General features: G+C 39.1%; 1 protein-coding gene across 2 annotated transcripts in view; it reads left to right on the forward strand.

Annotated features, from left to right (window-relative positions):
• Nucleotides 1–12,794, forward strand: part of ACACA (acetyl-CoA carboxylase alpha) — a 242,720-nt gene that overhangs the window by 150,864 nt on the left and 79,062 nt on the right. For both annotated transcript variants that reach the window (XM_040244115.1, XM_040244114.1), the window contains exons 39-40: nt 27–182; nt 1,957–2,103. In XM_040244115.1, the coding sequence (XP_040100049.1) occupies nt 27–182; nt 1,957–2,103 (303 nt within the window). The remainder of the gene's footprint in view (nt 1–26; nt 183–1,956; nt 2,104–12,794) is intronic.

Here is a 12,794-nt window from a genome sequence, read left to right on the forward strand (position 1 = left end):
CCCATGCCATCCTCTTTTTCTTGCAGATCATGTTTCAGGCATATGGAGACAAACAGGGACCATTACATGGAATGTTAATCAACACTCCATATGTGACCAAAGACCTGCTTCAATCCAAGAGGTTCCAGGCGCAGTCCTTAGGGACAACATACATATATGACATCCCAGAAATGTTTCGGCAGGTAAAGGTGGCTACCTGGGGGCGGGGGCTCTGACGTGTGCCTGAGAGACCAGCTTTTTCCTGAATTTTCATCATATACATCTTACACTGAAATAGGACACTTGCAAAATGCAGGAATTGTCTTGACCCTGTTCTCACCTCTTTCTCTTCTGGGGTTGTGACTGCCAGCTCAAATGGTGGATGGTTCTTTATGAATGAACAGGAAGAATGGTGAGGATAGAGGCCTCTGTTGCATAGAGAAGAGTAACTGAGACTGTGCACATCTGATGGTAGTTTATGATGACCTCTGTGAGGAGTTACATTCAGGTGTCTATTTCCAAAGCCTGTATTCAAGTCAAAAAGAGGTTTGAAATTCTGGTTCTCATTTTCCAAGATAACCCAGGTCTCTAACTGATAGCCTAGGTTAATATGATGAGAATCAGTATATAACATATACAAATGGATATAGAGTGCATGGTACACAGTTTAAGGTATCAGCTCTTTTGTGGGAGATTTATTACAGTGGAATAAAAACTAGTGTGAGAAAATACGACATTATGAATCTCATCCTCCATATGAAAATAAATTCCTTTGATCTGTATGGTGAATCATGTCTAGGCTACAGATTTTTCTTCCATCAATAGAAGGCAAGAAAAGTGTATCACCAGCAGAAAATGCAACAGATAAAGAAGAAGGTATCAAAAGAATACTGAATTTGTCCTTAGAAAAAAAAATCTATGAATATAGAATTTTCCCAAGTCTTCTAGTCAAAAATACCAGCGTTACCACATTTGAATTTTAATAAAGTGATATATGTGGTCTTAGTAAATAGTCTATTTGTAATTCCTGTATTATTCAGAAATAGGAGATTTCCATTATGTAGCCATTTGTTTACAAGGTCTCTATCTCGACACATATCTGTCTTCATTCCGTATTACTAGTATTGTCAGCCTATAAGTTGAGTGTCGAGTCTATTCCCTAGTGCTAGCGCCATACACAGAAATCACTTTCTATATAATTTATCCTATAGAATAGACATAAGCACAGTGACTTGGACTTGTAGGTATGAATGAGTCACCTTGGTTTTAAATGTGGCTCTGAGTCAAGCAGAAAATACAACTGAACTAGTTCCCACTTCATGCTGCATTCGTTTTGGTAATATGAAATTTGAAATGGACATCAGAATGGTTTAAAAATGATGTGTGTCTCTGTTCTCTCATATTTGAGCAGACTTGATCTGTACATGTACGAACAATCACCCAACTCTAGTGCACTGATTCCCTTGTATGGGCCTGTAGCTTTGAAAATATACCAGAGCATGCATCCCCTGAACCTCTAGTAGAGACTCGGTTCTTGTGTTCTTAGGTTCGCTTTGTATTAGCCGAGTGTCAGTCAGTTTCCTGGTTGTTCTTCTATGGCCAAGTTTCTCTAGGATTTTTCTTCCTTTTTTAAAGAGTTATTGCTGCTACTTTAGTTTTTTATTTTAATTTTCCCAGGACATTGTTAGGTCCATTGTGTTTGTTAATGGTTTCCTACTGATTCATGATCCCTCAGTATGTTTTAATGTTATTGGCAAAGCATCTAATTTGGGGCATGTAAAAAACGTTATGTGAAAAATAATTACAAGTCTATTTTAACGGAGAATGAGAATTCTAGAATTTGGTCTAACATTTAGATGCTCAGTAGAATGCTTGGGAAAAAAAGAGCAAAACTAAATTGACCATGTTTTAATATTTATTTTGTCCATGTTGAAATGCTGATTGTTACTGATTAATCAAACTTTTCTCCTCCTTTAGTCCCTGATCAAACTCTGGGAATCTATGTCCTCTCAAGCATTCCTTCCACCACCCCCTCTGCCTTCAGACATACTGACGTACACTGAGCTCGTGTTGGATGATCAAGGTCAACTGGTTCACATGAACAGACTTCCAGGAGGAAATGAGGCAAGTGCTGAAGGTTCCCCTCCCCACTTTCTTCCCTGTGTGCCCACTAATACCACCTTTCTATGGAGGTGGTCATTGAACAGTATTAAATAAGATCTGAGTGGCCTAGGCAGCACTGGTAGAAGTAGTCTGGTCTTACTGAAGTAGAAGCTATAGTCCTCTTGGCAGAATTCTTTAGCCAGAGAACACAGACTGGACAGCAAGGACTATCCTTAATTGTTTAGGTGTGATAATAAGATTACATTTTTTTAAACAATATTACAATTTTGCTTTGTAAAAAAAGAGTATTGTCTTCTGTTAGAGATGCCTACTAAAATAGTTACCGATGAAATGAGCTAACGTCTAGGAGTTGCTTCAAAAGTACGTAGGGATGTGCGTGTGGAAGTGCAGATGAAACGAGACTGCTCATGAGCTGTTACTTGAAGCTAAGGGATAGGTACACAGGAATAGGTTATTTTCTCTATTTTTGTACATGTTTGAGAGTCTGAGATTTTTTTACGATAAAAGCCTTTAAATATTTCTTGATGTGTTTTCTTATTTGGATCCTTACTGGTGTATGATTTTTAGTATGTTCTTCCTGCTCAGGTAATTTTATCTAGTGCTGTTGTGAGCATGAGAGATATTTTCTTCATAAAAGGGCTCCATCAGAACCAGGAGTTTAAACATCAGAGGAGGTAACAGAGAACCCGTGGCTCATGTGTTTTTGTCTTTAGATCCCTTTTTCCTCTAGAACACTGTTAATAATGATGTAAAATCATATTCTGCCCCATGCATTGTGATTCTTCCTGATTCTAACTATACTTCTAAAGTACAGTTATAACAACAATGATAACAGTAGTAATAAGCCTAAAATGAGATATGTTTTTATTGTAACCTTAGAAATCATCCCTGGATACAACTGGTCCCTTAGAAGGAGTAACCTCTACCTGAGTGTTCACCATAAACAGACTGGGTCGACCTTTGAAGATAAATGCAGTTATTTCCCGTTTTATTCAATATCTTTTTTTTTTTTTTTTTCAAAAAATTTTGCTAAACGTACAAGGTGCATGACTATTTATAAGTATGCCGGGGCTGCCAAATTTAGATTGTTTGGTTTTCAGATGGATGCAAGCATTGGACCCAGTTGGACTTGTAGAAGTTCTAACCTAATGCCTCAACAGATAGCAAAAGTGAGAGGCTAGGGAGGCAGGGTGTACTGAATTTTGACACGAGTAGGCATATGTGTACTTGTTAACACAGAAAGTTGCAGCAGAGGTTTATGCCACTGTGTGTAGCATCTACTTAGTGAAGCCCTCAGCAGAAAGAAAAGCCTCATTGTGCTAGACTTAAATTCTGATTCATTGAACAGTATCGTCTTCAGGAATGGAAGGCACCCTTGTGAACACGGGACTGAGAGAAAAACGCTTTTAACTACTGTAATTAAAACACAAAATGAGGTTTTTGGCCACGTGAAAGCTCGCCGCAGCACCGTATAAAACCTCTTGCCACGATCTTTCTGTCCTGCTTTCTCTCTGCTCTCATTCTGTGTTTGAGCGAGTGGAGACTAGGGAAATAGTGAAGTCCCAGAGGGACAGAGCTCTGTTCTTGCTGAAATTACAAGCACAGAGCTGCCTGGGCATGAACATGTAGTGTTTACTCTGCCAGTATGAATACAAATAGTCTTATTATACGGGACTCTGTACCCAAAGACACCCACACACACACACACACACACACACACGAATAAAAAAAAATTTAAAGGTTTTTTTTTAACCCTTTAAAGACTCAACAAACCTTGGTGGAAAAGGGCTGTCTTAATGGCACAGGACTATGGCTATGAGCAGTAGACCATGTGTTTTCCTTTGCTCAGTGCTTTAATAATAATTTTGAAATCTAGAAATCGAATCATATTAAAATTCTTTTCTTTTTGCTTTTCATCAGTTTTGACTTTCATCTTGTCCTACTCTTTTCCCTCCTCGTTGCCTGTTTTCTTTGTGCTCTTTTTCTTTCCATCGAATGACCGAATAGGATTGAAACTGAACATTAGCTTGCTGTTTGAGTCCTTGAGCTCTGGAGGGGTGAGCAGTTAGTGACTAATGCCCGGCATGGCTGGTGAAGTCAGTCAGTGGCCAGCACTAGATTATAGGGCCCCCACATGACAGGAATGAGGTCGGGGTTATTAGTATCAGACTCCGTTACCGAGAGCTGGGACGTACAATTGAGCATGTCCACTGAGAGACCGACCAGTCTGAAGATGTAGTTTCAGCAGTCAGAACCCAGAGGGACAGCCTTGCCTAAGAGACAAGCGGGTGGCAGGGGGATGTATTTCCCTGTGCCGAGCCCAGTTTTATCAGGGCAAGTTGACTTTCAGCAATTGCCATTTAATTTTCTTTGGCCAAAGAGACAAGTTTGTCATGAGCTTGGCGCTCTACATATTATCCCAAGAATAATGTGAGGGAAGGAAAAGAGCTCATGCTGATGAGATCGGGAGCAAATCGGTCCAGTCCCAAAGAGAATGGGCATCTGAACGGAGCCTTGAGAAATAGTTTTATTAAAGACAGGGATGAAAAAATGACCTGTTAATGTTCCAAGAGCCAAGGCGTGATGTAAAAGCATCGATGCTACATAGACATTAAATCATCATAATTGGTGTTCTCCAAAGGTGGCAGCTCCACCGGGTCATCATGGTGGGTGATACTGCATTACCTTGAAGGACTGGAGTTTCTGGGTTTCAAAGCCAGCCCACGGATATAAGGCATACAAGTAAAACAAGAGATTCCCGCAGAGTTTCCCCATGAATTGAGATGCTTCTCCCCATAATCAAAGGCAGAAAGCCTGCACTTACCAGACCATCGGCTAGGTGGTGTAGCCAGTCTTTCTCCCCTATTTTTTTTTTCTTTTTCCAGGACAGTAAATAGGTAAAACGGTGATGGGACCAGAACTTGGAACAATTCAGTTCCATTTAGTTATAGGGAACTTGTTTGCCATTTGAGGAAGAATATTGGCTTGTTTCAGCGGAGATGTGACCTGCATTTCGAACACTCTGGCTGGGTTAAAAGCAAGCGAAAGAGAGCTTTTTTGAGGTGGTGTTAGCTGCTGTCTCTTTTCTATTTTCCTAGTTGCCCCTTTCCCATCGAGAGATGTAACTGAAGGAATGCTACCTTACGCATGATGAAAGCTATAGGAGAATACATTCTTCTCATTGTCAGATTTTGAATGGCGTTGCGTTTAGTATGAATTTAGAGTAGGAATAAAAAAGATGTAGACCAAATCTGTGAATTGTGTTCCTTGCAAATAGCTCCAAAGATGAGTTGTCTAGGATTTTTTTTTTCCCTAATAGTTTCAAGTAAAGAAGAAAATGGAGGAAAATGTGATTGCAACATAGACTAAACTGATTTCACGCTCCTGTGATGGGCACTGTATGTAAATACGCAGCTGGATGAATGTGTGCTGTTGAACCTGGATACAAAAGAAGTCACCACGTCTCAATTTGGGGGGAATTGTTTTCTTTTTCCTGCCAGTTTGCTAATCTGTTTTGATCATTTGGTAGAAGCTGTAATTGCAGGTGGGAACATTTTGAGTAACAGTTCACAATCCAAGGCAGCTGCTTTTCGCACCAAATCCTGTTATTAAAAGGCTCAGGCTAAGATCAAGCCAACGGCTGATAACCGACTTGACGGAGAACAACTTAACTTTGCCCGGAAGGACAAAGAAAGCACTGGCCTTCTTGAAACTGAGTTCTTACTTATTCTGAAATGTTATTAGCATCCTTTTATTAAATGTCCTTAAACTGCTCTGTGAACTACATGATGAATCTCCAAACCAGGCAATGATAAAAGATAGGATAGACAGGTACCTTTTATAGCAAAATTAGTGCGGATAGAAATGAGGGCCCTGTTTTCCTTACTGTTTCAGAACACAGGCTTTTAAACAATATGAATCCATCCCTTCCCTCTCATTGCTCCTGTTATAATGAAAAATGGTGATAAGAAGAAGATGCTGTGTCTAGAAGCAGTTATAGTAATTAGGTTTAGGATGTGTACTCTGAAAAGGATTGGTAGTTAGAGACTGGAATTCTTGCATGGCACTTCATTATTTCCTTAAACTTTTTTCTGGGGGTTAAGTGTGTTCCAAACTGAATGCAATTTAATGGTCACCTCCACATACACACTACCAGGCTTAAAATTGTAGTGGCTCCAAGACTTTGTTTTTTCAGATGGGCACTAGGTGTCAGGGTTTTTCCTTCTCAGCAGTCTAGCATTCAGATGAGCCTCTTGAATTGTCCTGCTTTGGGAGGCAAATCTAGTGATATCCTTCTCTTTTTTCAGTTGGTCTGGTGGGCTTTACCTCATTTTCCTAGAATGTGCTGTTGCGTTTTTAACCCTTCGGGTGGAGATCTGTTGAATCTTATATCATGACTGCACGTTTTCACGGGAAACATGTTTTTTTAGGGGATGATTGAAGAGGGAAAAAAGTAGTATAAATTAAAGTTGAAAGGCTAGCTGCCATTCTGACTAGTATCTTGGTTTCAGCTCTGCTTTATATTCTGAGAAATGAAATGGTGCCGATTAGAAGTTCAGTTCTAAAACTGCTCGGTCCCGCCCACATTTAGTTGTCATGTAACTGTTGGCAAAGCACTGTGGTCCAGTTCTACCAAAGTATAAGCATCTCTTTGATTTTTTTTTTAAACTACAAAATATTGCAAGCTTATAGAAAAAATTAGAAGAGAGATATGATAAATATCCCTGCATGTATTGACTAGCTTAAACAAATCTTACCATTTTGACCCTGCGCCTCACTGATTTTTTGCCATAGTCCTTTGAAATCTCTCATTTGAGTATAAAAACAAAAATAAAATGTAGGAGTTGGATAAGGAAGTTGGTAAGCTTATATAAGTCTGAAAGATTGGGAGAAATTAATTAGTAAATCCATTTTGACAGTTCTTAGGCTGGACCTCTTAACCCAAAGGACCTCTTATTTTAGAAAAAACACCATAACCCTCTATCTTAATTCACTTGGTTGACATTTTCCATACCCTCAAAGGAATTGCTTGGGCTTTCCTGGACTCTGTTCCTAGTGGAACCCATTATCTTTTGAAACTGACTGGAGAGAGCATTTGTGGGCTTGAGTAAGGAAAGGGTTGAGCATTTCTCATGTGAACAAAACCCAAATATTTTTCTATTTTTAACATTAGGCCTTTGCATATTGTTTTACTCGATTTAACCTCAGAATAGCTCCAGAATGGGAAGCTGATTTGAGTGTATTTTCCTGTGCTTTTGTCTTATTCCTTTGAAATCAGTTTACCTTTTCATGCTGGGTGTGGAAATTGAGTCCATATCAGTGTTTTAGATATGTGTTGGAAAAGAGGAATGTTTATATTGTAGCATGCTGAAGGTGAGCTGTGAAATAGACCTGAAGAAAGCAGATCTGAAAAACAGGATCATGGTCTGTGCACTGATTGTTCAAGTTATAAAAAGAGACTAATGGTCCTTGCCACCAGTCTGTCCCTGAAGATAGAAGAGTGTTTGTAAGTGCTTTGAGATCCTCAACAGAAAACTATCACATTCCACTGATGACATATAAACATTCATACTTTGCACTTATTTTTCATCAAGGACTTTAAAAAACAATTTTGAATCCTTTTAGTCTAGCAAGATAGGAATTTCAAGTATGGAAAAAGACATGAAATACATGGTAAGATAGTTTTATTTAACATTATTGTGTACATTTCTTCTTTTAGCCTCTAAGTGAGCACGTTTAGTTACAAGTCTTGGAAATGATCTTCAGGACCAAAGTTGAGTCCCTCATGAGAAGAATAGGCTAATTTTGAAAGCTAGGTCTTCCTGCCATGGAATTACTTCTAATGAATTCCTAACCCTTTTGGGATATGTATAGTTTTCTTCAAATTCCCTCTTGATGCCTGTCATTGGAGCTGGAGATTTCTCATTGATTCTGATTCATTTCACTAGTAGCAAACCAAGGCCCAATGAACTTGACTAACTTGGAAAATCCTGATGTATCCTTTGGCCAACAGAAGCGGCACTTGCAGAGAGGGCCCCTCTGTGCCTTTCCAAAAGTAAGTCCTGGGACTTCCCTGGTGGTCCAGTGGCTAAGACTTTACCCTCCAATGCTAGGGGCATGGGTTTGATCCCTGCTTGGGGAGTTGGGATCCCACATGCCTCCGTGGCCAAAACAACAACAACAACAAAAAACATAGAAGCAGTATTGTAACAAATTCAATAAAGACTTTTTAAAAAATGGTCCACAGCAAAGAAAATCTTTAAAAAAAAAAAAAAAAAGCAAATCCTAAAGATAGCCTTTAAACAAAAGGGTGTACTTGCTAGCATTTTCATACATCTTAATTTTTAAGACTTTATAGAAAAAGGCTGTGATATAGTACCCTATGACAAGTAATTTTACAGCTCCAACTAGAAGCAATAATGAGCATCAGGACAGCAACAGATGACACCAGAGGGTGAGGTGTGGTGTGGAGCATCAAGAGTTCAGCATTCGTTTACATGGTTCATAGGTGAGGCTTCCTCAACTGTGGGAGGCCAGCTTGGTTAATTTCCCTATCAAACCGATTACTCCGGTGCCCCGTCTCTCAGTACCACTGGCTTGTATGTGCTCCATTGCCTGTATTTTTTAAAGTTGGTATGTGTATTAAGACATTTTGTGTACATGTGTTAAAAATCAGTGTGGTTTCATGTACATATGTAGTACAGGAAAAAATGATTCCCCTGTTTAAAATGATTGCTTCTAATCTTTGGTAACATTTTTGAAGAATTAGCCTCTGAGAAGAAAGTTTTTTTGCTCTCAAAATGATATTTTTCTTATCCTTTCATCGCTTTTGCGAAGGGTTGAGGTAAGTTTGTTCAGCCATTTTTGAATTATCCAACCATGAAAAAAAAAGAGTTTTTCAGCTGTTAAGGAAATTGTTTTCAGCTCTTTTATGTGATCATATGACACTAGGCAATGGGACATGATATCCAGCAGATAATACAATATGGAAAGGCATTGACGTTATTTTCACCATGGTTTTTCTGAATGGCACAGATTAAGTCAAATATTATAATTCCTTATGGTTTAAAAATATACCTTTTAAGACCTATACAGTATTTTCTAATATTTCATGAGGTATTTTTTTCCCATGAGGTTCTGAGTTTAAATTGCAATTATTTTTTCGTAGTATCAATTAAAAGTGAAGATTTAATACTCTACCCAACATACAAAAGGAAGGAGGAAAGGCAGCATTTTGTTATCTGTCTGAAAAGGAACTCCACTTCAGCTTGCTTCTCTCTGGATCTTCGTTTTTTGACCTTCAAGATGCAGAGGCTGCCTACATCTGTTCTGGCTCTCATGTTCTAGGATTCCTTGTATATCTGCCCAAGGACCTTGTTGGATGGTCATCTTCCTGGCATTAGTGATAGAAGCACAAAAGTCACTGGAGGCTTTGCCAGAAACACTCAACTTTTAGATTGTCAGCATAGAAAATAAAGCTTCAGCGTCTCAGCCACAATCTAACCTGTATCTAAATCCATATAGAAAGATATTATTATAGCTGAACTCAAAAGCGTGGAGATATGAGAAAGGCAGGCAAGGCAAAGACATTCCCTTTCTGCTTCCCATGGCAAAGCTAGACTTGATGAATGCTTCTTACATCCCTGAAAACAAATTCCTGTAACTTTCTGCCCCTTAGTTTTCCCTTCAGATTTCTTTATAGAGCTTAACATTGTTGTTTTACTTTGTGACAACAGCAGCTTTGGAAAGCGCAGGTGGGCACGTGTGCATATGTACACTTGCACATGCTGTTCACACTGATAGTACAATTAATGTGGATGTCAATTTGGGTGTTAATTTTGGGTCATGATTAGTGTTGACACTTTGTGTCAGACTAATGGCATTTATGGGCACCATCAGAATAAATGTTAATGTTATCATGTTTTTATTATCTGTTATAGTAACATTAAACCAAGGTCCTCCCAGGAGAAAAAAATACATATATGGATAGATAGATAATGCCTTTCTGTATCACTGGTGTTACTCAGCGAGAAAATGACATCTCAGGGCAGAATCCTAATCACTGTTTGGAGCATCAGAAATAATGATCACCTCTGATCGGAGGTTGTGAATAATTCATTCGGTTTGATTTTCACGTCCTGTCCAGTGATACTTTTCAAACCAAATGTGTTTCTACAGGAAAATAATGGTCCCACTTCTTATGGAAATACTGTGGCACAAATCATTTTACCCACATAAAAACAGTTAAATAAGACTGTTCTCTTCTGCTTGCCTTCTCCTCCCCAGCCCCCTCCTCCCTCGTCGGCGCGTGTTTATTCCAGGATCCGACTGTGGCCAAAGGAATATTTTCTTCCTTAGAACTTGTAGAAAGAAAACAAATATTTATTTCTGCTTATCCTCACCTTCTTTGCAGTAACTCTTTTGATCCTCTTCCCTTTCTCACTTTAAGGTAATTAGTTTAGGTGGATAATCCTGTACCTAAGAAGCCTGCTAATTGGAACACTCTGTTATCAAAAATAATCTGAAATTAGATATTTTTATTTAATTTTTTTCTTCAAGCATATAACTTTTTTTTTTTTGGTAAATGTCATTTTATTTATTTATTTATTTTTTTACTTTATTTTACTTTACAATACTGTATTGGTTTTGCCATACATCAACATGAATCTGAACCAGGTGTACATGAGTTCCCAATCCTGAACCCCCTCCCATCTCCCTCCCCATACCATCCCCCTGGGTCATCCCAGTGCACCAGCCCAAAGCATCCTGTATCCTGCATCGAACCTAGACTAGCGATTCGTTTCTTACATGATATTAAATATGTTTCAATGCCATTCTCCCAAATCATCCCACCCTCTCCCTCTCCCACAGAGTCCAAAAGTCTGTTCTATACAACTGTGTCTCTTTTGCTGTCTCGCGTACAGGGTTATCGTTACCATCTTTCTAAATTCCATATATATGCGTTAGTATACTGTATTGGTGTTTTTCTTTCTGGCTTACTTCACTCTGTATAATAGACTCCAGTTTCATCCACCTCATTAGAACTGATTCAAATGTATTCTTTTTAATGGCTGAGTAATACTCCATTGTGTATATGTACCACAGCTTTCTTATCCATTCATCTGCTGATGGACATCTAGGTTGCTTCCATGTCCTGGCTGTTATAAACAGTGCTGCAGTGAACATTGGGGTACATGTGTCTCTTTCAATTCTGGTTTCCTCAGTGTGTATGCCCAGCAGTGGGATTGCTGGGTCATAAGACAGTTCTGTTTCCAGTTTTTTTAAGGAATCTCCACACTGTTCTCCATAGTGGCTGTACTAGTTTGCATTCCTACCAACAGTGTAAGAGGGTTCTCTTTTCTCCACACCCTCTCCAGCCTTTATTGCTTGTAGACTTTTGGATCACAGCCATTCTGACTGGTGTGAAATGGTACCTCATTGTAATTAGATATTTTTAAAAATAATGAACTATGGCTATATTAATGAAACTCTAACTGGCCGTAAGTGCCTAGAACCATTGGGTGAGTCTGTGCCTGGGTGACACGGTGGTCAGAGAAGTCTGTGGCACTGCCAGGGCCCAAAAGCCTGAGTCTGAGTCTCTTTAAGACCACAAACCCACCCACTCTCCCAAGCCCCTTTCAGGCTACGTGTTCTCCTTTTGTTGTTTCCTTAGCTATCCGTCCTGGAGTGTCCATTTCACTAGGTTTCATTGCATAGAAACATTGGAGGAAGAGAGGAGCCGAAAACAAGGGGATTCAGTGATGGAATTTCCTTCAGTTGTTATTTTTAAGGCAGCTTGGCTTTAGGTGAAATCAGTGAATGTTATATTCCTGATCACATCATCACACTTGTGTATGCTTTTATATAACAGTTACAGAATTTTCAATATAAAACCTCCTTTCTGTGTATCATATAGATAGACCCTGTCCATATAAAGTAATTTGACTGAAAAACTTAACGGTGTCCTAATTAAACAGGAGGCAGATATGACTGTCTTCTGAAGTAATGACCCAATCCTCTGAGACAAAGCTATTCTTAGAATATTTTGAATCATTTCTCCTGAATGTTATGACCCTTTCCCCCCCAGCTCTAAATCGAACAAAAGCAGAGAGAGGGAAGCGCTTTTCAACCTAGTTTTCATCATCAGACAGAAAGTATTTTGCATTCAGAAACCATTTCCAGTATCAAATTCAATTCTGTCAAGTGATTAGTTGAATTTGGTAGAGAATAATTTAAAAACACAAAGCTGGAAATGGCCGTGATGCTTCTGCACTGAAGGAGAGCAGTTGCTGTGCTCGAGTTGCCGGCCCCTTCTCAGTGACTATGCAAGGCAGTGTGGGTTATTGTGTTACGCGTCTCCGCAGCTGATACAGACCTGCATCTGTTGACACCATGCATTCCTACCCAGGACTGCTGGAAGGAACAGAGGAGTGGGTGAATTGATACCTTGCCTTCCTATCAGTGGCAGACGTCCTTTTATGTACATATGTTTATAAAGCTCTTTAGCCCCCTTCAAGATGAAAGGCTCTGTATAAATATGAGCTTTCGATTTTAGTACATGTTTGTAATACATGTGGTACAGTCCTAAATATGTATTTAGCTGATAGGCACTGTTCTTGTCTATTGTACAAATATTGACTTTAAAAGTATAAATATGTATTTAACCATCAGACCAGAAAAACATTGAAGCA

This window comes from Oryx dammah, unplaced genomic scaffold, assembly GCF_014754425.2.
Source record: "Oryx dammah isolate SB20612 unplaced genomic scaffold, SCBI_Odam_1.1 HiC_scaffold_8, whole genome shotgun sequence".
NCBI lineage: Eukaryota > Metazoa > Chordata > Mammalia > Artiodactyla > Bovidae > Oryx > Oryx dammah.